The sequence below is a fragment of the Tupaia chinensis genome, unplaced genomic scaffold (genome assembly GCF_000334495.1).
Source record: "Tupaia chinensis unplaced genomic scaffold, TupChi_1.0 Scaffold138601_1, whole genome shotgun sequence".
Lineage (NCBI taxonomy): Eukaryota > Metazoa > Chordata > Mammalia > Scandentia > Tupaiidae > Tupaia > Tupaia belangeri.
Window position 1 is genome coordinate 403288 of NW_006198494.1, and position 20231 is coordinate 423518.

Genomic DNA, 20231 nt, shown 5'->3' on the forward strand with positions numbered 1-20231 from the left:
TGACATGTATAGTATTCTCAACTGGATTGGTCTGAGAAGTATTTCATGATGGGTAAAGTCTTTTTACAAGCAAAATGAGAAATAGTGATTGACTGTTTTAAAAAATAACTAGAATAATAATAATGATTGGGAAAAGCATAGAAAAGATATTGAATGTTGAAGTGGGGAGATTAATGTATCTGTACTGACTGACATGCATGGCATTCCCTTTTGAAAAAGCAATGTAATACACTGTAAAGTTATATGTAATCCAATGTAATATAAAGAAGATTATGATGATAATAAAAATAAAAAGTATATAAAAAAAAAAGAAAAAGCAATCCCAATAGTAACAACAAAGAAATGTGTATACTAGATTCCATGTAGCTCCTCTTAAAAATGGCAATATTCCAAGGGAGATAAATAGTAAAAGGAATAAAGAATGCTCACTAGGCAATAAGAAAAAAAGTTCCTTCCACGAACACTCCATGCTCTACTCACCCGGCACATGGATACAAGTAAACGTTCAAAATGTCCTGATGTATCAGACCTCATATCCTTTTCAAGATCTCGTCCAAATTCTGACTGATAACATCTGACAATTTCTCGGATTTCCTGATTCGTTCTTATGCATAAAATCTCGATTAAGACACGTTCCTGAGTTCCTACACCCTATAAAAAAAATAGAGAGGAAGAATTATACCAAAAAACCCACAAAAAGGTCTCTGAAAGTAATTAAATCTTAACTGTTCTATCACATATTTCTTTGTCCTCTAGGACAGGAAAAGCTGCATATGTTCAGATGATATGAAATAGTATCCGACTCTAAAGTATTACTATAAATTCAGAACCACCATAATCTGGGCAATCTCACATAATAAAATAGGATAAAATATTCAGAATAAATGACAAATAGTACCTGCATTGCATTCCATAAACTCCAAGTATCATCATAGGTGGGTGGCATGAACAGTGCAAGGTTCAGTTCTTCCATGTTTCCACTTAATTCTGATTTGAGATCTTTGATTAAATCCTGTTTAATTAGAAATGCAAAAAAAAAAAAAAAAAAAAAAAAGAGGGACCAGCAGATAGGGTAAGGCGTGCCTCCCATGTAGTCAACTGTGGTTCGAGTTCCGGACTGGGTGGCTTGAACTCACACCGGGCACATGTGCGTGCGTGCCCAAGATCCCAAGAGGAGAATGGAGGAGAAGGGATTGCAGCATGGCCATCCCCCATGGGGGATGATTTCTCGCTTTCTATCTCTCTGTCTCTCTCTGTCTTTCTGGTGAGCACACGCACCCTATAGTAAAAAACCTCTCAAAAAAAAAATATTGCTAGAAGAGAGAATAGAATGTATTCCTTGGTTTCACTTGTATTAAAAATTAGTAAAATATGGCCTGCCCAATAGCCTAATGGTTAAGGGATTCCACGTGACCAACCATGGTTTGAATCCTGGCCTCTGGCTTGAAAAGCATATGACCAACCATGGTTTGAATCCTGGCCACAATGGCTTGAGAATTCACTGTGTGTGTATCCCCCAAACCCATCAGGATGGAGAAATGGAGGAGAAGGAATTACAGCATTATCTCTGCATTAGAGGGTGCTGTGTGTGTCTCTCTGGCAAGAATATATACCTTCTGGCAACTAAAAGTATAATAGTTAAGATAGTAGGTGTCCATATAACAACATCTACATAGAATATATGTGGAAAGAAATGTTCTAAGTTGTTAAATGTAGATAAATCTAGAAAATACAGAGAACTGGCTAAGACCTTTTATTTCAACTTCATGGTATTCTATACAGTTTATTTCCATTTGAGAAATAATGAACATATATTACTGTGTAATACATTTTTTTTAAAAGAGGGATTTTTGCTATAGAGCATGTGCACTCACCAGAGAAGCAGACAGAAAGTGAGAAATCATCCCCCCCGGGGAATGGCCAAATTTTAATCCCTTCTTCATTTTCTCCTCTTGGGATCTTGGGCATGTATGCACATGCACCTGGTATGGGTTTTAAGCCACCAGGTCCAGGACTCAAACCGCAATCGACTACATGGGGGTCCAGTGATGTAGCCATCATGCCATCTGCTGGTCCCAGCTTGTAATACATTTTTAAAGCATTTACCTCTTTTTAAAAATTATGACTAGTTTAGAGTCATTCTGGCGGATTGTAAATTAGTTTAGTCTTAAACCTACTATTTGTATTCTTTTGTATTTTGAGCACTAGAGACTGAGTCATCTGTAAAGGTTCATATAAAATAGTGACTATTCAATTTAGGTCTCATTAAAATTTATTTTTCTGTAATACATGTGAGTCCCATCTTTTAAAAAGGGTTTAGCAAAGAAAGCAACCACACACAAAGAGTTTATCTTACTATTTATTAAGCTGGGTTTGCCTCATCATGGGACATAAGTGTTGTGTTTTTTTTTTTTTTTTTTTAAAAAAAGATTTTTGCTGTAGGGCTTGCGTGCTTGCCAGAGAGACAGAAAGCAAGAACTCACCACCCAGGTGGTATGGCCATGGCGCAATCCCTTCTCCAGTCTCCTCTCGGGATTTTGGGCACACAGGTACATATGCCAGGCATGAGTTTTAAGTCCTCGGGTTTGGGACTTGAACATGGTTGAGTACATGGGAGCCCAGTGACTTAACATTACACTGTCTGCTGGTCCTGGGACATAAAAATTTTAAGATTGGGCCGGCAGGTGGTGTGGCAGTTAAGGGCACTGTACTCCCACATGGCTGACTGTGATTCGAGTCCTGGACACCTGATGGCTTGCTTTTTCACTCTCACTCACTCTCACTCTCTCTCTTTCTCTCTTTCTCTCTCTCTCTGTCTGGTCAAATTTAAATAAATAAAGTTAAATAATTTAAAAAAATAATTTTAAGTTTAAAAAATTCCTTTTGTGCTTGCTTTTAGCTCCAGTGTACTGAATTTAACCTTGTATCCACCCTAAATGTTATCAAAGTTCCTTTCCAAATGCTTAGTAGTAGGTATTTTAGGATATAAATTTATTTTGCAGGTGATGCATGCTCTCTTAACGTTAAAGGTCACGATTAGATAAATGTCAGAGAAAACCCACACTACTGAGCAAAACAGTTTTTAAGTGATGAATGTTATCAAAATTCCATTAAAACCTGTCAGGTTGCTGCTTTATTGTTGTTACCAAAGGTTAAGTTACACTTAAAACAAAAACCTATTTACGTTTCTGCCTGATTTACTTAATACTGCTACCAGATAGTCTGAACGTTATGATTTTCTCTGGAACTTCTGGGAAGTAAGAAGTCGTGTTTTTAAAACCGAATCTCTGGTAGAAATCTAAAGCGATTTAAAAGTATGACAGTATCTTGCTGGTATATTTTTCCTGCCTGTCATGTGTAAAAATAAAAGGCAGGATAAATATACTGAGCTATTTAGAGGAATAGAAATGATGGAAAAAAAATGAACCCTGTCTGTTTAAAGTGAGATTATGCATTATATATGTGGAGAGATAAAAGAGACTTAAAAATCATTGACTCTAACGAACTCATTTCATAGAAGAGAAAGCTGTGACCAGGAGGTGAAATGACTCCCTTAACTGTACACAGCTAGTTAATGACTGCGCTAGGACTAGAATGGCGGTGCTAGTCTTCAATTTGCCTGTTAACTAGTTCTACCACACCGTGACACATCCACCTACATATATGTGCTTCTGAGCATAACTGTATTTTTCTAAACATGCCACACTATGATCCAGTGGTCCCACTCCCAGCAGATACCCAATATCTGGGGGGTACTAGTGTCCACCAGGAGACATGTACTAGCTCATTCATGGCAGCATTTTTTCTTAAATAGCCAATGTGGAAGGAAGGAAAGAAGAGAGGAAGGAAAGAGAGAAGAAAATCCAAATGTCACTCAGCAGTAGAACAAATAAATAGAGTATAGTCACACAATGGAATATTATGCAGCAGTTAAAAAGAAAGGTCTAGGCCTGTTCTATGGCCTGGTGGTTAAGACAGCTGGATCCTATGCAACCGAAGTCTCAGATCCATGGGCTTGAGAAACATGGCTGATGCATGTGCGGGCATGGCCAAAATCTTGAAAGGCAAGGGAAATGGTGGTGATGGATCTGTGGCATAACCATGCCCCATAAGCTCATGGTGGAAAAAAGCAAGCTCTTTCGCATTGCTTGGTACACTGGCCTTCAGTTCATGCCAGTAACAAATTTGGGATGGCAGTAATGAAGTAGCTCTTCTGTTTTCCTTCCAAACTCCAGACATCCTGCCTGCGTAGGAAAGCACTCGTGTAGTTCATGAGAGCTCGACACTGAGGTTCGGACCACTCTCACCATTACTGCTGCTGCTACTGCTACTGTGCTGTTTCCTTTGGGTATTTAATCCTCTTGGGGACCACCTGGGATGGCTAGACCAAGGTTGGATTTGTAAGTTCTGACTCTGTTGGCCAAACACTATCATAATGCTCTAATTGGGCCACCCTTTAATAGCATCTCATTCCTAAATCCCGAAATACGTATCACAAGAACTCTTGATAATCCTCTTTCTTCTGCCATTGGTTCTTCTTGCATTAACAGGTGTTTTTCTGGTGTTATAGTCTGTTCTTCTTTTTAAAAATTTATTTATTTCTCCCATATGTGAGACATGGAGGGCGAGAGTGACCATCCCTAGCAGGGTTCCAACCCCACTTTCCACCTCCCACCTTTAGCCAGCCCTGGATCACGGTCAAGCGTGTGTCCGGTGTACTCAAGGAAGTCTTTGGACTTGAACCAGGAGCCTTTTCGTATAGGATTGCCTCCCAGAGCTTTGCATTTTACTTCTGTGCCACTATGGCCACTGTGGCCCCTTCAGCCTATTATTCTCGAAAGTTTATCACGTGGAAAAACTCCTTGAAGTCTGAAGAGGAGAGATACTTATGTTTAAAAGAGATTTATCCTGCTAATTATGGATCAGACAGGCATTTATCCTACTAATTATAGATTAGACAGGCCACCTGAATTCAAGTCTCCAGGGAGCCGCAGAAACAAATTGTCAGTCAATTGGCAATCATCTATAGAGGCACTAGCTGCTGAGTTGCAATTAATTCTGCTTTGCGAGGAGCTGGTTGTATCAAAGCAAGTTCATTTTGTTAAATGTTGACTGGCTGACAGGATTTCCATTCTCCAAGTAAGGCCATCGCATCTGCATGGCAAGAAGACATGGCCTGAACGATTTAGATGGGTAGGAAAAAAGGTGACATTAGTTTACACAAAGGCATTCGCGAAGCGCTGCGTATATAATGCTGACATGGGAAAATCTCTGTTTTCCTCAAGTTACCCAAATTGCTTTATAAAAGTTTATTATTATTTTTTTGAATGCGAGGGTAAGGTATATGCTACATGTTTTCCCATTCCTGTAATGTTTAGGTAAGTTTATATGTAACTTGTTATCACTGAAGCTTTCCGGAAATGTTTTGTTTTACCTCAGGGAAAACAAAAAGCTTGTGTTCTGTCCCTTCTTACTGATCTTAACAGCCCAGTGCGCAGATGTTGACCCCCTGTGCTTACTTTACACTGGGACTCTGCAAACGGACTAAGTTAGCTTGCCAGCAGGATTTGAATTTCAGGTCCTGTCCGTTATGAGTTAAAATTTGAGCACCTGTGGAGATAATAGACATAATGACATGACAAAAACATACCAAGAATTTCTGTCAACTTTTTTGCGAGGTTCTCTCCAAGTACATAGAGACAGGAGGATAATTGACATGGAAATGCATGAATGATTTCATTCTTTGTCAACTTGTTCATTTTTACCAAACCCTAAAATTGCCCCATCAGTGTTTAGTTGTACTTTGAGCAAAGACCTAGTCATTACCGACTAGCAGGGTGTTCGGTCAGCCAGCTACATACCAACTTGATTGCTCTCCTTTGAATTTCATCACTGAGCTGAAATGAGTCTTTTCTTTAGTTTATGCATTCAGTCACTGTACATCACTATGGCTTGTAAAGTAAGTTTACCCAACACGAATACACTTCACACTAGTCCAGTTGAAGACACCACACACATTATCATGACAGATAATCCTTTCTTTGTTGGTGGCAAATTAAAAAATTAAACTTTCTGAAAATTCTTAGAAAAAAATTGTCTTCTTGTTTTCAATCTTGCATTAGAAGTGTTTATTTGATATCTAACTATGTTAGAGACAATGAAATCCCAGTATCAAGAGAAAAGACGTTTCAGGACCAGCAGATGGCATAATGGTTATGTCACTGTACTCCCACGTAGTTGACCACAGTTTGAGTCCCAGACCTGGTCACTTAAAACTCATACCGGATGCATGTGTGTGCATGCCCAAAAATCCCAAGAGGAGAATGGAAGAGAAGGGGTTGTTGTGTGGCCAATCCCCGTGGGGGGTGACTTCTTGCTTTCTGTCTCTTCAGTGATCGCACAAACCCAATAGCAAAAATCTCTCTTAAAAAAGAAAAAAAAAAAGACATCTCATACAGAAAAACATACACATATATATGCAAATGTTAAAGCGGTGACTGGAAATTTTAGGTAAAAACAGGCATCAGCTGGACTGTGGTGACTTCTTGAGAATTGTGTAACTTCGTGTGTCGTTTTGTTGGTTGCTTTTGCAGTTCAACTCTGCTGCTAAGCAGCTGATAGAATGGGATAAGCCTCCTGCGCCAGGAGTTGATGCTGGAGAATGTACCTCGGCAGGAGCCCAGAGCAGCGCTGCCCCAAAGCACTCCGACATCAAGAAGAACACCAAAAAGCGGCACTCCTTCACTTCCCTCACCATGGCCAACAAGTCCTCCCAAGCATCCCAGAACCGCCACTCCATGGAGATCAGCCCTCCAGTGCTCATCAGCTCCAGCAACCCCACCGCGGCCGCTCGGATCAGCGAGCTCTCTGGGCTCTCCTGCAGTGCCCCTTCTCAGGTAAATCTTCAAACAGGCACGAAGAAGAGCTTGGCCACAGGGGCCAGATGGGAACATGGCAGAGAAACACAGGGAACCAGCAGTTAGCGTAATGGCTATGTTGCTGGACTCCCATGTAATCGACTGCGGTTTGCGTCCCGGACCTGGGTGGCTTAAAACTCACACCGGGCACATGTGTGTGTGTGCCCTAGATCCCGAGAGGAGAATGGAGGAGAAGGGATTACGGCGTGACCATCACCCCGGGGGGTGATTTCTCACTTTCTGTCTCTATGTCTCTCTCTGTCTGTCTGGCGAGCACACGCGCCCTATAGCAGAGAAACACAGTGCTGTTCAAGGTAGGCCCACGTAGGGAGGTTCCTGGTTCAAGTCTGAAAACTTCTCTGAGCAGGACCAGCAGATAGTCATTGCAGGACTCCCATGTAGTTGACCTCAGTTCAAGTCCCAGACCCGGTGACTTAAAACTCACGCTGGGTGCATGTGCATACGTACCTGAAGTCCTAAGAGGAGAATGGAGGAGAAGGGATTGCAATGTGGCCATCCGTCCAGGATGATTCTCATGCTTTTTGTCTGTTTACCATACGCATGTGCCCTATAGCAAAAATACCTCTTAAAACAAAACAAAACCTCCCTGAGTAAACCAGACATAAGTTTGCCCATGGTCTGGGGCTGGCTGGATACTTACTGGTAATGGATCCCAGCATCAATACTCTGTTTGGGGTGCACCCCTCCCCCACACCTGAATAAATAAAACAAACTCAGCCATAAAGAATCCACCTACAGACACATTGATTTGTTCACTAACTGAAAAATATTGTTTATTTTGAACTTCTGAAGACAGTAGGTTTCCTGGGAAGCAAAGACATTTTTCACTGTGTGGGTGGAGAAATGGAGGAGAGAAAGGGAGAGCTAATGAGAATGTATCAACCCAGAACTAACTCTTCAGTTCTTTCCTTTTTCCTTTTTCAGTTTTTTGCTGTAGGGCTCATGTGCTCGCCAGAGAGAGGGGAAGTGATAAATCACCCCCCAGGGGGGATGGCCATGCTGCAGTCCCTTCTCCATTCTCCTGTCAGCGTTTTGGGCACGTCTGCACATGTACCTGGTGTGTTTTTCAAGCTCCCAGGTCCAGGACTCAGCCTTGCAGTTGGCTGTGTGAGATCCAGCACCCTAACCACCATGCTACCTGCTGGCCTTTACTCAGTTATTTTTAAATAAAAGATCAGAACTTGGGAATTAAACGATACCAGTTGCAATAAGCAATCACTCAGTTTTACCAAACTTTCTCATAATGCTGATTTGGGAAATCTTGCCAACTGGAACTTTATCTCCACCGAAATGTAAGATGCTGTGCTTTAAACTCATAATATTTGCAGCTGTTTGAACCTATGTAGTTTAAAGACAGAAAGTAGTCAAAGGACTTAAACATTCCATTTTAAAACTGACGGCACTTATCTTTTTAAAGCTCACACATTTATCAAGACTGTTTTTTAATTATTTATTTAATTTTATTAATTCATTCATTTATTTTAATTTGACAAGAGAGAAACACACACAGAGAGAGAAAGAGGGAAAGTGAGAAAACAAGTCGCCAGATCCGAGACGCGAACTATGGTCGGCCCTGTGGGACTGCCCAGCGCCTGAATCACCCTGCCACCTGCTGATCCATCCAGACTTTTTAAAAAATAGCATCACAGGGTCCAGCAGATGGCATAGGGATTAATGTGCTGGATTCTACCATGGCCAGCTATGGATCAAGTCCTGGACCTAGTGGCTTGAAAACCATGCCAGGCATGTGTACATGCATGTCTAGAATCCCAGGGGGAGAATGGAAAAGAGAGGACTGTGGTGTGGCCATCTCGACTGGTGGGTGATTTCTCACTTTTCATCTCTTTCCAGTGAGCACACATGCCCTCTAGTAAAATAGCTAGGGGGAAAAATTCCAACACATTAGGCTGAGCAGTGGCCAAGTGTAAAAGGTGAAGCTCTATGAGATTGACCCATGTGGAAAGGTTTGGGGTTCATGTCCAAAAACCTCCCTGATTATACGAAGAGAACACATGCCCACGGAGGTGGGGTGAAATTGGGAGTGGATGCAGCATCAGAGCCTTTTGGGGGTGCTCTCTCTTTTTCTCTCTCAGAAGAAATGAATAAATACATGTTAAAAAGCCTACCGGGTTATTCTCATCTTCATAAAAATATACCAGGTTATTGGGAACATTCATTCATTCATTTTGCAAACACTTATTGAGCACCTTTTTATTAAATTCTTCTAGATGCTGTGTATACCAGAATATGTGAGGTACAAGCTTTCCTATATTGGGCCTTAATTCTGGACAACAAGACGAGCCTAATTGGGACCTTGCCCAAGGCACAGGGCTCCTTTTACTGTCCCCTCAGGTGACAGCTGGGTTTTCCTCAACTCAGAGGTCAGGAGAGCCTTGTTCAGAGCAGCCTGCTGCAAGTAGGAGGAATTTTTCCAAAGTCTCCTGTCTCCTTTAAAAAATTTATGTCCATTTTACATTCTCTACAATGTAGCTCTGTGTTTTTTTTTTTTTCCCTTTAAATATAAAAATAAAAATAATTCCCTGAGTGCAAAAATACATGGTTCTGGTCCTCAAGAAATCTACAGTTTAATAAGTACCTGTTTCAAAACATGGAATTAAAATGTACAGTATAATTTTTGGTATTCCTTGCCAATTTAATTAAAACTTGTATTTTCTCGACCTCCTTATTTGAGCCCATTCCCATAGATGCATGTTGAGACTTAAAAGCATTTGCTTTCTGAATGGGATTGTGTTTTTTGGATTTGTGTTTTTGGTCTTTTTTGAGGGAGATACTATACACACACACATGCACACAAACACACTCACGTATAGGTGCTCTTGGAGCTAGAACGTAAGAGCAATGAGGAAGGGGGTCCTAATTTTGTTTACTGATAATATTCCAAGTGTTTGACCTACAATATGAGATCAGTTAAAAATTTGTTGAATGAATGAGTCACGAAGAAAAATGGGTAGAGAGTAGTAACTGGGTAGAGAGTTATTTTACATGTAACTAATCATAACCATGTGAAAAGTAGATGTGGATTATAGATCATAGTCAGAAGTTCCCAGTGAGGTTAATTTGGAAATATTCAAAACTTTGGGGCCAGCAGGTCATAGTGGTTAAGGCACTGGACTGCCATATGGCTGACCATGGTTTGAGTCCTGGACCTGGGGGCTTGAAAACCAAACCAGGTGCGTGTGCATGCATGCCCAAAATCTCAAGAGAAGAATGGAGAAGAAGGGATTGAAGCCTGATTTCTCACTTTCTCTCTCTCTGTCTCTGTGTCTCCAGTGAACACATGCACCCTATAGTAAAAAAATACTGAAAAATTTTGAGTGAATTTCTAAAGGACTGGGTTCATAAAGAGGGCCATTCATGGAGGGAATATCAGGTCATTTTGACTCTACATTTTTTAGTTGCGACCTGGCGAACATTTGCAAAGTGATGTTTTCTTGAAATATTGGGTCACCAGAACAATCATGACACAGTTTTGCCTAGAAAAACAGGACAACCCAACAGAAAGAAAGCTTCTGCTGAGAACAGTGACAGCTCCAAGTGGGAAGGGCTTTACAAGAATGGACGGTAATCTTTTGGGAGTGGAGAAAATTAAAAGAGAAAGGATGATGAGCTGCATGTTCACGTCTTTTGTAGAGCCCTCAGGAGTCAGGTGTGAGCATGTCTGAGGCTGCCACACGAGAGCTGGGAATGAAGACTGTTTTTGTTTTGGTTTGAGTAGTTTTGGAAACAAGGCTCTTTCTGTGTGCCACTAAAACAGTTTCTCCTTCAACCGCCCCTCCCCTCGTCCCGTATTCCAGTGCATTCTGTTTTCTATGGTTGTGTGTTGCCTCAGGGAGAAATTATTTCTAAGAGAGGGTGTGGGAAACGTTTGAAGTGCTGCCTGGTTTCTCCAGCCTCGGTTTACAGAAAACCCCACTTACCTAGGGCACTGCGTACGTGGGAGGGGACCACAGTCCACAACAAAGCACCAAGGGTAGCCTTATGTGACATGCAAACAGGCTCCTGACTCAGGAGATCAGCGTGGATGGGGAAACCTCTATGGGAGACTGTTGAAAACAGGACTGTCCTTTCCCCTGCCCAGCAAAGGGCCTCTCAGGAGATTTAACCGAGGCTCATTGCTGAATCTGTCCTGTTGGCAGCCAGAGTTCGTTGTTCCTTTTCCTCACTTCTACTCACTTTCACTGTCAGTTTTCTTTCTCTCTTTCTTTTTTTTTTCCTTATAGTAATTAACGATTAGGCTTGGTTGCATTTATTTATTAGAAAATGAAAAGTACAGGCAGTAAAGTCATTAGTATGCCTGTTTTGCTCATCTGCATCACATAGGTGGTGGGGTGCCAGTTCGGTGGCTCCAAAAGTTATGAGAGACTGACAGATCTTGAAGTTCACCTTTCCCTCCTATGGGTCGGTCCTTGTTTTCACTTTTCTAAATGGCAATTCGAGATGTCACTATCACATCAAATTCCAGGCAGCAGCATGGTGAAATGGACAGAAGAAGGGAACAAAGCTTGGTTGCTATGGCATTCAGGGTCTACGAGTGCCGGCTGAATCGGCAAATGCACCGGCAGATTATTGATAGACCGTGCTGCCCAGGTGGCTCGTCAGATCAAAGTGCCTGGCTGTCTGCGACGGATATCTGTACAAGCACATGATGTTCCGAGCCAGCACGACATTTGGTCTGCTCCTCTGACCACACCTACTGTGTCCTGTGACCCTGCCGCTGGAGAGTGATTTAGAATGGTCAGTGTTTCCATGTTGCATTGCTGGTGGCCTGGGGAAGCAAGAAGGCCGACCGCCCACTCCTGTTGGCCTTTTCCCAACTCTCAGACCCCAGCTCCTCCCTTCCTTTAGACTGTTCTTGTCGAGGAGACTGAACTGATGTTGGCGGTTCTGCGATAACGGGGTGAGTCCAGCAGGAATGAGTCTAGCAGGAATCCAGCTTGTCTCTGTCAGAGCACTCGTTCTGGACTGCTCACCCTGGACTGGTTTACTTGTGCTTCTGGTTCTGCTTTTAGTCTTCCTGTGGTCACCTTGTTCCTTCGGAGCAGTCCCCAGTAAAGTGACACTTGCAGACTCTCTGCTCAGTGCTTCATTCCTGAGTCTCGGGGCCAAGACCCAAGGGAACCTCTACCCCAGCTGTTCCTGGGCTTCTAGAAACATGTAGTGATGTATCCCAAGACCATGCAGTCTCTGGCAGCGTATTATTCTGGCTCCCATCTCTGGGACTTTTCTTGCTTTCTGTCTGTCTGTCTGTCTGTCTCTGGTGTGTGCATGTGTCCTGTAGCAAAAATTTCTCTCTCAAAAAAGAAAAGAGGGGCCCACAGGTGGCGTGGTGGTTAAGGGTGCTGGACTTCCCGCATGACTGACCGCGTTCAAGCCCCGGACCTGGCAGCTTACTTTCTCACTTTCTGTCTCTCTCTCATTCTCTCGCTCTCACTCTGTCCCTCTCTGGTCAAATAAAAATAAAATAAAATAAAAATAATTCTTTTTAAAAAAGGCAAAGAAAACTTTTGAAGAAGGGTTTGTGCTGTGTTGCAGTACTGCCTTAGCATTCTGAGTCGCTGGGACTCCTGCTCCTCTGTACCTGGCTCTCAAGGCAGATGGGAAGCTGAGTCGGGGCTCCTATGTGCTCTCAGCCTGCTAAGCAGCAGCGTCTGTTGGCACATGCTGCCATGTCTGGGCCCCGGTTGGGCTTTTAGATAAATGTTAGTCGGTAATGAAATCCTCCTCACATATTTGTAGGCTCAGGCCCAGGAAGCTGTAGTTTGGTGGTTTCTGCCCCCAAAATTCCTTGGTAATGATGTCCCCTGTGAGGTGAGCTGCATTGTATCTTACAGGAAAGGCTACCTATTTGGTGTGGTGCCAACATGCAGCTGTCCTTGGCTTGTGTATATGTATAGATTCTTTGGATAAAATAGCTAGACTGTTGGGCTTTATCAAAGAATGAAGACCCGTTAGAAGGAGATTGGGAATAAGCTTCACAGGAGAGAGAGGGAATGATGGTTTGAGAGACACTCTTTTTTTATTATTTTTTAAGAGGTTTTTGCTATAGGGCGTGTGTGCTCGCCAAACAGAGACAGAAAGCGAGAAATCACCCCCCAGGGGGGATGGCCACACCACAATCCCTTCTCCTCCATTCTCCTCTCGAGATCTTGGGCACGCACGCACACGCTCCTGGCATGAGTTTTAAGCCACCGGGTCTGGGACTTGAACCGCGGTCGACTACGTGGGAGTCCAGTGACATAGCCATTACGCTAACTGCTAGTCCCAAGAGACACTCTTATAGGTGGGACTCCTGGATCTACTTGGGTTCAAGTCTTAAGTTCAGTCAGTATGTCGACAAAAAGCTCCAGGTGGATTCTAAAAGAATGTGGACTCTGTAACACAAGTTTATGTGTAGGATTGAATGGTGTGCTGGGATGCTGGTACCTTGACTATGGGGGTGCCTAAACCGGTAGGAAGCTGGAATTTTCTGTCAGGTCCTCTCGTAACTAATCTCTGAGTTTTTCTTTGTCTTGATAATATTTTTCTTGTGGAATTGAGAAAACCTTTTTGGAGTTTTAAATTTATTCTAAGAAGCGGGACCAGTAGATGGTGTAATGGTTACGTTGCTGGACTCCCACGTAGTCTACTAGGGTTCAAATGCCAGACCTGGAGGCTTAAAATTCATAGCAGCTATGTGTGCGTGCATGCCCAAGATCCCTAGAGGAGACTGGAGGAGAAGGGATTGTGGTGTGGCCATCCCCCCTGAGGGGTGATTTCTTGCTTTCTGTCTTTCTGGCGAGTATGCATGCCCTATAGCAAAAACCTCTTTAAAAAAAAAAGCTAAGAAGCCTGGCATTCTTGGTATATCATTTCCTCAGTGAAACAAGGTACTATCCAAGCTCACTTCTGCTCATTGCAGTGGAGGAAACCACGCTCTCCTACTTCTGCAGGATTCACCCCTGCTCCTACAGCGTCAAGTGCAGTAGGGCCTGCTTTGCAGCCTGAGTGAAATCAATCGAGGCGCTGAACACAGGCACTGAAATGACCCGAATAACTCAATTTCTCTCTAGTCAATTAATCTTGGGTAGTATCATGGATAAGACACCTTTGAAAACAACTAATTTGGCTTGACATTGTTCCTTTAAAGGTTTTATAAATGATTGCCTGCCATAGGCGTGTCTAGGCAGCTGCATTTTAATTATGCATTTCTCCTGAAAGGTGGAAGTCATGAAAAATGGCCCTGAAGATAACAAAATACCTTAAGAATTTCACGTAGATTTAGTATATTGATAGACAAGTGAGTGTTCAGCCACTACCCGCGCTCACAGGATCTTCCAGGAAATTGTTAATAGGCTAGTCAGGCGCCAGGCTGACCCTCCGGAAGGTCAGTTAGATTCATGGTGAGATGCAGTGAGGCGGAGTGTTCTCAGGAAAGCCAACAGCAGTTGAGCTCTGTCTATCGGACATGGTCGCTACCATGCCTGGTCGACTAGTATTTATCAGATGGTTCCCCGGCATCTAGTAAAATTCCAGGTACAAGTTTTTTAATCAGTAAATTTGGGTTAATTAAACTGAAAGGGATTCTACCTTTCCAAAATAACAGAAGCTGCACATTTTAAATTAATTTTAATTAATTTATTTGTCATAGGTTGTGCGAGCTTGCTGGAGAAAGAGAGAGAGAGAGAGAGATAAGAGAGATACAGTGAAAAGGAAAGTGAGAAATCACCCCACAGAGGAGATGGCCACGCTGCAGTCCCTTCTCCTCCATTTTCTTCCTGGGCTTTTGGGCACTCACGCACATGCACCCAGCATGAGTTTCAAGCCACCAGGTCTGGGACTTGAACGTGACCATTTGAGAGTCCAGTGCCATAACCACTATGCCACCTGATGGTCCCAGATTTTTATTTTTAAATGTGACTTGCCATCCTAAAGTTTTTCCAGTGTTATATATAGTACTAAATACTAACATTTTCTTTCAAATAACTTCTTGTTTTCTTGGCAGGTTCATATAAGTACCACCGGGTTAATTGTAACACCACCCCCCAGCAGCCCTGTGACAACCGGACCTTCATTCACTTTTCCATCAGATGTTCCCTACCAAGCTGCCCTTGGGGTGAGTACAGTTTCTCCCATTTTTATTTCTCTTTCAGGTATTTAGTCATGTTCATCTGGCCCATTCTACTCCCTAACACATTGAAGTTTACATTGATACTTGTGGGGAGCAGGGTAGCTCTTTCATCTGTTCTCTTTTTTTGGAATTCACTTAATTTTACAAGTAAATAAATGACAAGGTCTTGCTATGTCACAGTCTTCCTGCCTCAGCCTCCCAAGTAGCTAGGACTACAGGTGTGCGCCACCATTTCTGGTGTGGCTGTGTTACCTATGCTAGCCCCAAGCTGGTGATCCTCTTGCCTCAGCTTCCCTAGGTGCTGAGATTATAGGCAGGTGCCACATGTCTGGTCTTTTAGGGTGGGCCAGGAATCGAACCCAGGCCTCCCACGTAGCTCAGCCTGCAAGTAGCAGCATCTCTCCTCAGTGCATACTAGCAGAGCTGGACCTCATCTGTTAGCTCTGATCATCTCAGAAAAAATTAAGAGTTTCTCACCATAGCCTGCAATTTTGTTTTTAAGAATTATCCATTTAATTTTACTTAACTATTCTTGTTATCTTCCAGTTTGCTATAGGGCACATGTGCTCACCATGGGGAGAGAGAGAAAGAGAGAGGAGAGAGAGAGAGAGAGAGAAAGCAAGCTGCCAAATCCAGGACTCAAACCACAGCCCACCATGAGGCAGTCCAGTGCCTCAACCACAATGCCACCTACTAGCCCTACCTGCGTATTTTTAAAGTGAGGATCAGTGTTTAGAAAAATCTCTGAAAAATGCATGTAATTTTTATTAAAGTTCGACCTAATTTCTTAAAGACTTGAGCTTTATTTCTTTTGTGTTTCTAGGTCCTGTTTATTTCTTACAGAGACATATTCATAGAAATATTAAGGAAAGGGGTCCCAATGGCTAGATGGTTTGCTTTGAGTCAGATGATTCAATGATACCAAACCTCTGTATCTAGGATTCATCCTTTAGTTTTCTATCTATAGCCTGTCCTTGTGGCTACCAGAATGGTACCTACTGTCTTGGAAGGCTCTCTTCAATGATATTGATTTTCCTTCTGAAAACAGCATCCTACTGATAGAGACTAAGCGCTAATTGCTCTAAAACAGTCAAACAGGGGAAATTAATAGGGAGAAAATTAGGATAGCCAAGGGAGATAATAGATACAAAGAGGAACATTGTAGAGAGAAAATTAAAAGAGAAGAAACAAGCATATGCAGCCTTGGGTAGTAGCTTAAATTCCTGCTTCCCAAGATTCTATGCAGTTGAACTCTAGAGAAATGGAAATTGTGCCATCTCTCTCATCCTGGCAGGTGCTTTGGCTTATACTGTTAGACTGTGTCTTAGAACTGAGTGGAATGAGGATGGAAAGGATCATTTTATCAGATTTCCCTGGTAGCTAAGCCATCAGCCTCGCCTGCTCTATGCCTTTCCTTTGTGGTATTTTCAGAGAAACATTGTGGCCCAGTGATGGGGTTACAGGCCTGGAGTGAAACGAATCTGGGTTTGAAGCCCAACTCACCCACTTACAAGGCGTCTTAAAAATGGCCGTGGTAAATGGATATTGTGAAACAACTATGCAAGAGGATTTCAAACATTTTGGCACCAAAATAAACATGTGTACTAATTCCACTTTTCCACACACTTTGTGAAGTTCATTCCCATTCCCAAGTCTGTATTTGTTAGAAGACCATGGAAAAAGTACTCAGCCTCTTTCTATCCCTACCTATAAGATGAGATTAATGGTATCTACTTTAGGGAGTTAGAACATGAAGGGAGTGATTTGCACCAATCTCATCACTGGCCTCTGTTGAAGACCTGCAGTGAGATGGGCCTGTGACATGCGCTACAGGTCCACTCTCAAGAATGCCTTAGAGGGCCTGGTTCACTTGGTTATGGGTTTTCTGCTCTCTGTACCAGGAATAGAGAGGCTTCTAAGCTGGTCTGTTTGTAGGTTGTGGATTTTATGTATGTTGTAAACTTCATATTTCCTGCTGCTAGAATGCTTAGAGCCAAATCCGTAGCCCCTTCCGGCAAGAACCTCACAATATATTAGTCAAAATGTTGACTCCATCTAGTTTTATTGTCCTCATTTTCCATTTGCCTTGTTTTTCATTTTTCTTATTTATTTTGCCTTGATTCATTTTATAAATAACTGAAAACTGATTTGGAAATGAGGTGGGAAATAAATACATACAGAGGTATTGCTTAGCTTCACTCAGACTTCTGAAACCTTTTTATAGACTGAAGCATGTTCTTCTATTTAAGTGGAAGTTCATAATGTTCTTGCTAGAGGTTAAAGTTTTGTTATTGTTGTTGTTTTCCTTTTTCCCCATGCTCCCGGAACAATGACAGCTTCCTTGATAGTGTTAACCGTTTGGCGAAGGAGAAAGTTGTCTTGATTCATCTGGAGAGAAGATGAATTTCAGTTAATTTGTGGTTTCCATGACATTCTGATATGCCCAGAGGTCTGACCAGAGCCAAGTTCTATAACCGTCCTGCCCACTAATCTCCAGGGGAGACTTTCTCCTTTCCTTCCCACTCCCAAAACATACATGCAACCAATTGGTGTTTCCATTTCCAGATGACTACCTTGCATGGAAAAATTCTAATTAGATTTCTTAAGGGGGAAAAGAAAAGAGAAACTTCTCTGATTTTAGAAAAATAATTAGTGGAAAAGACGTGAGGGCTGGCTGAGTTTAAGTCCTTGAGAGCTGAACATTTTACAAAATAGGAAATGGCTAGTTGCTCTTAGCTGGGGGCTCACTTTAGGGTAAGTCAGTAGGACAGGTCACAAGAGAGCATGAATATACAAAAACTAATTCACATTCTACCATTTTTCCCTAGGATTATATAAGAAAGCCTGCCTATTAAGCAAGAGGAAGCTTTATTGAATAGTATGTCTACTGTGCCAATTCCATTTAATGAAATACTAATTCTAAACAGATCTATCTGTCATTCTAGGAAATGTCTTGATCTCAAAGTCCCTTATAGATTGGCAGAAATGTTCTGGATCTAGTCTGTTAGGTTTAATTTCAGTAGTATGTGCCCTCTGCATCTCCTAATCATTGTAGTAAGTGTTCTATTTAAAATTTGCAATATTCCCCAGACTATAAAAGCATTAGTATATAACTTGGTAAAAAGAAATCAGACTTCTCATATTGTGGATTTGTAGGTAATAGGCGCTATCACTAGAATAGGAAATGAAAATTATTCCTAGTGGCTTTTTTTTTTTATCAATGCAGAATAAGTTATGAGTATATTACTCCATACATTTCACCTGTAACCATTAAATTGTTAAATATCTAACATTATGAGCAAAATATATTACATCTACCTAATTTAGACATCAGACTATTTTGTTTTTTTAAGGAGATTTTTGCCTTAGGGCATGTATGCTTGTCAGAGTATGAGAGAGAGATAGGAGACAGTGAGAGAGTAGGTGAGAAATCACTCCCTAGGAAGGATGGCCATGCTGCAGTTCTTTCTCTTCCATTCTCCTCCTTGGATCTCAGGCATGCATACAGATGCGCCTGGCATGAGTTTCAAGCCACCGGGTCCAGGTCTTGAACCATGGTTGGCCATGTGGGAATCCAGCAACATAACCACTACTCCATCTACTGACCCCACACATCTAACTGTTAATAGTAGTGTTTGTTTGTTTATTTTGCTAATTTCATTGGTGGAGGATAGTGAAGATCTTAGTTCTGTATCTTTTGCACATTGGCAGAGGAACATTAAAAATAAGAGGTTAATAATCCCTGATGCTGTTTACCTTCTGAGTGGTTTTTAGTTGCAAGGTGTCACAAAGTAGCCAGGTCAAAAAGGAGCAAATACTTGGGACCAGCAATTGGCGTAATGGCTATGTTGCTGGACTCCTGTGTCGTTGACCATGGTTTGATTCTTGGACCCAGTAGCTTAAACTCATGCCGGGTACGTGTGAGTGTGTGCCCAAGATCCTGAGAGGAGAATGGAAGAGAAGGGATTGTGGTATGGCTATCACCCCTGGGGGGTGATTTCTCACTTTCTCTCTGTCTCTCTCCCTGCCTTTCTGGCGAGCACTCGTGCCATATAGGAAAAACCTCTCCCCAAAAATAGGAGCAAATACTACCCTGGCCAACTTATGCACAGTTTACATTCCAAAAATTTGTAACCCTAGTTTAGGATTTTTATACACACTCATGTACAAATCTGTGTGTGTGTGTGTGTGTGTGTGTGTGTATTTATGTGTGTATGTATTGCTCTTGGACACGTGTACTCACCAGAGAGTGACAGAGAGAGGGAAAGTGAGAAATCACCCCCAGAGGGGATGGTCATATCAGTCTCTTTTCTTCCAGTCTCCCCTTGGGATTTTAGGCCTGCACATACATACATCCCATGTGATTTTTCCAGTCACTGGGTCTCGAACTTGAACCACTCAGTTTGCCATGTAGGATCCAGCACCTTAACCTCCACACCACCTGCTTATGTTTAAAGAGACAAAATTCAATGATGAGAAGAAGAGCCAGTACGAATGTAGTTAGTCCATTGTAGTTCGAGGCAGAGGCTGAGCAGGTTCGGGGAAGGGTTCTGGAAGTAGAAAGGTGGAACTGCCACCCTTAGTAGTTTGAGAGATAGCAGTGGAGCTTTTAGAATTTGCAAGAGTTGTGAAAATTGGGATGAAGGAGAAGATATGGTCAACGTTCATAGTAGCAACAGAAAAGAGCTCTAGCATCTCAGGAACTGAGACCTTTGGATTCATGTCTTACACTGGTCTAAGACAGAGGAGAAGCACAGAATGCTTCCTCCTCCGGCTGTAGTGCTAGCTTCCGGCAATCCAAAGACAAGTAAGACCGTCTCTGACTTCACAGTCATAAATCGTAGCAATAGTTTCCATTTACTGAGCTGCTGCTGTGCTCCAGGGCATGGGGAAAGGGAACTTATATAAATTATTTCAAATTATTAACTCCATCTCTCAGATTGGTATAGTGAGGCTCAGAAACTCTGTGTAATTTAGAGTCAGGTAAGTAGTACAGATTTCTTTCATGTAGATAAAATGTGGAACAAAATTTTATAATTTATGCATACAGCTGGTAATGCTGCAGAAAGTGGTAACCCCATTGACTTGAGGAAGCATCTCATGCAGTAGCTTAAACTGTTCCCTCCTTTTTTTTTTTTTTTTTTTTGAGAGGTTTTTTTTATTGC

General features: G+C 42.1%; 1 protein-coding gene across 1 annotated transcript in view; it reads left to right on the forward strand.

The window, feature by feature from the left end:
- Positions 1 to 20231, forward strand: part of SH3RF1 (SH3 domain containing ring finger 1) — a 223744-nt gene that overhangs the window by 164620 nt on the left and 38893 nt on the right. The window contains exons 4-5 of the mRNA XM_006161453.2: positions 6594 to 6896; positions 14941 to 15051. Coding sequence (XP_006161515.1) covers positions 6594 to 6896; positions 14941 to 15051 — 414 coding nt within the window. The remainder of the gene's footprint in view (positions 1 to 6593; positions 6897 to 14940; positions 15052 to 20231) is intronic.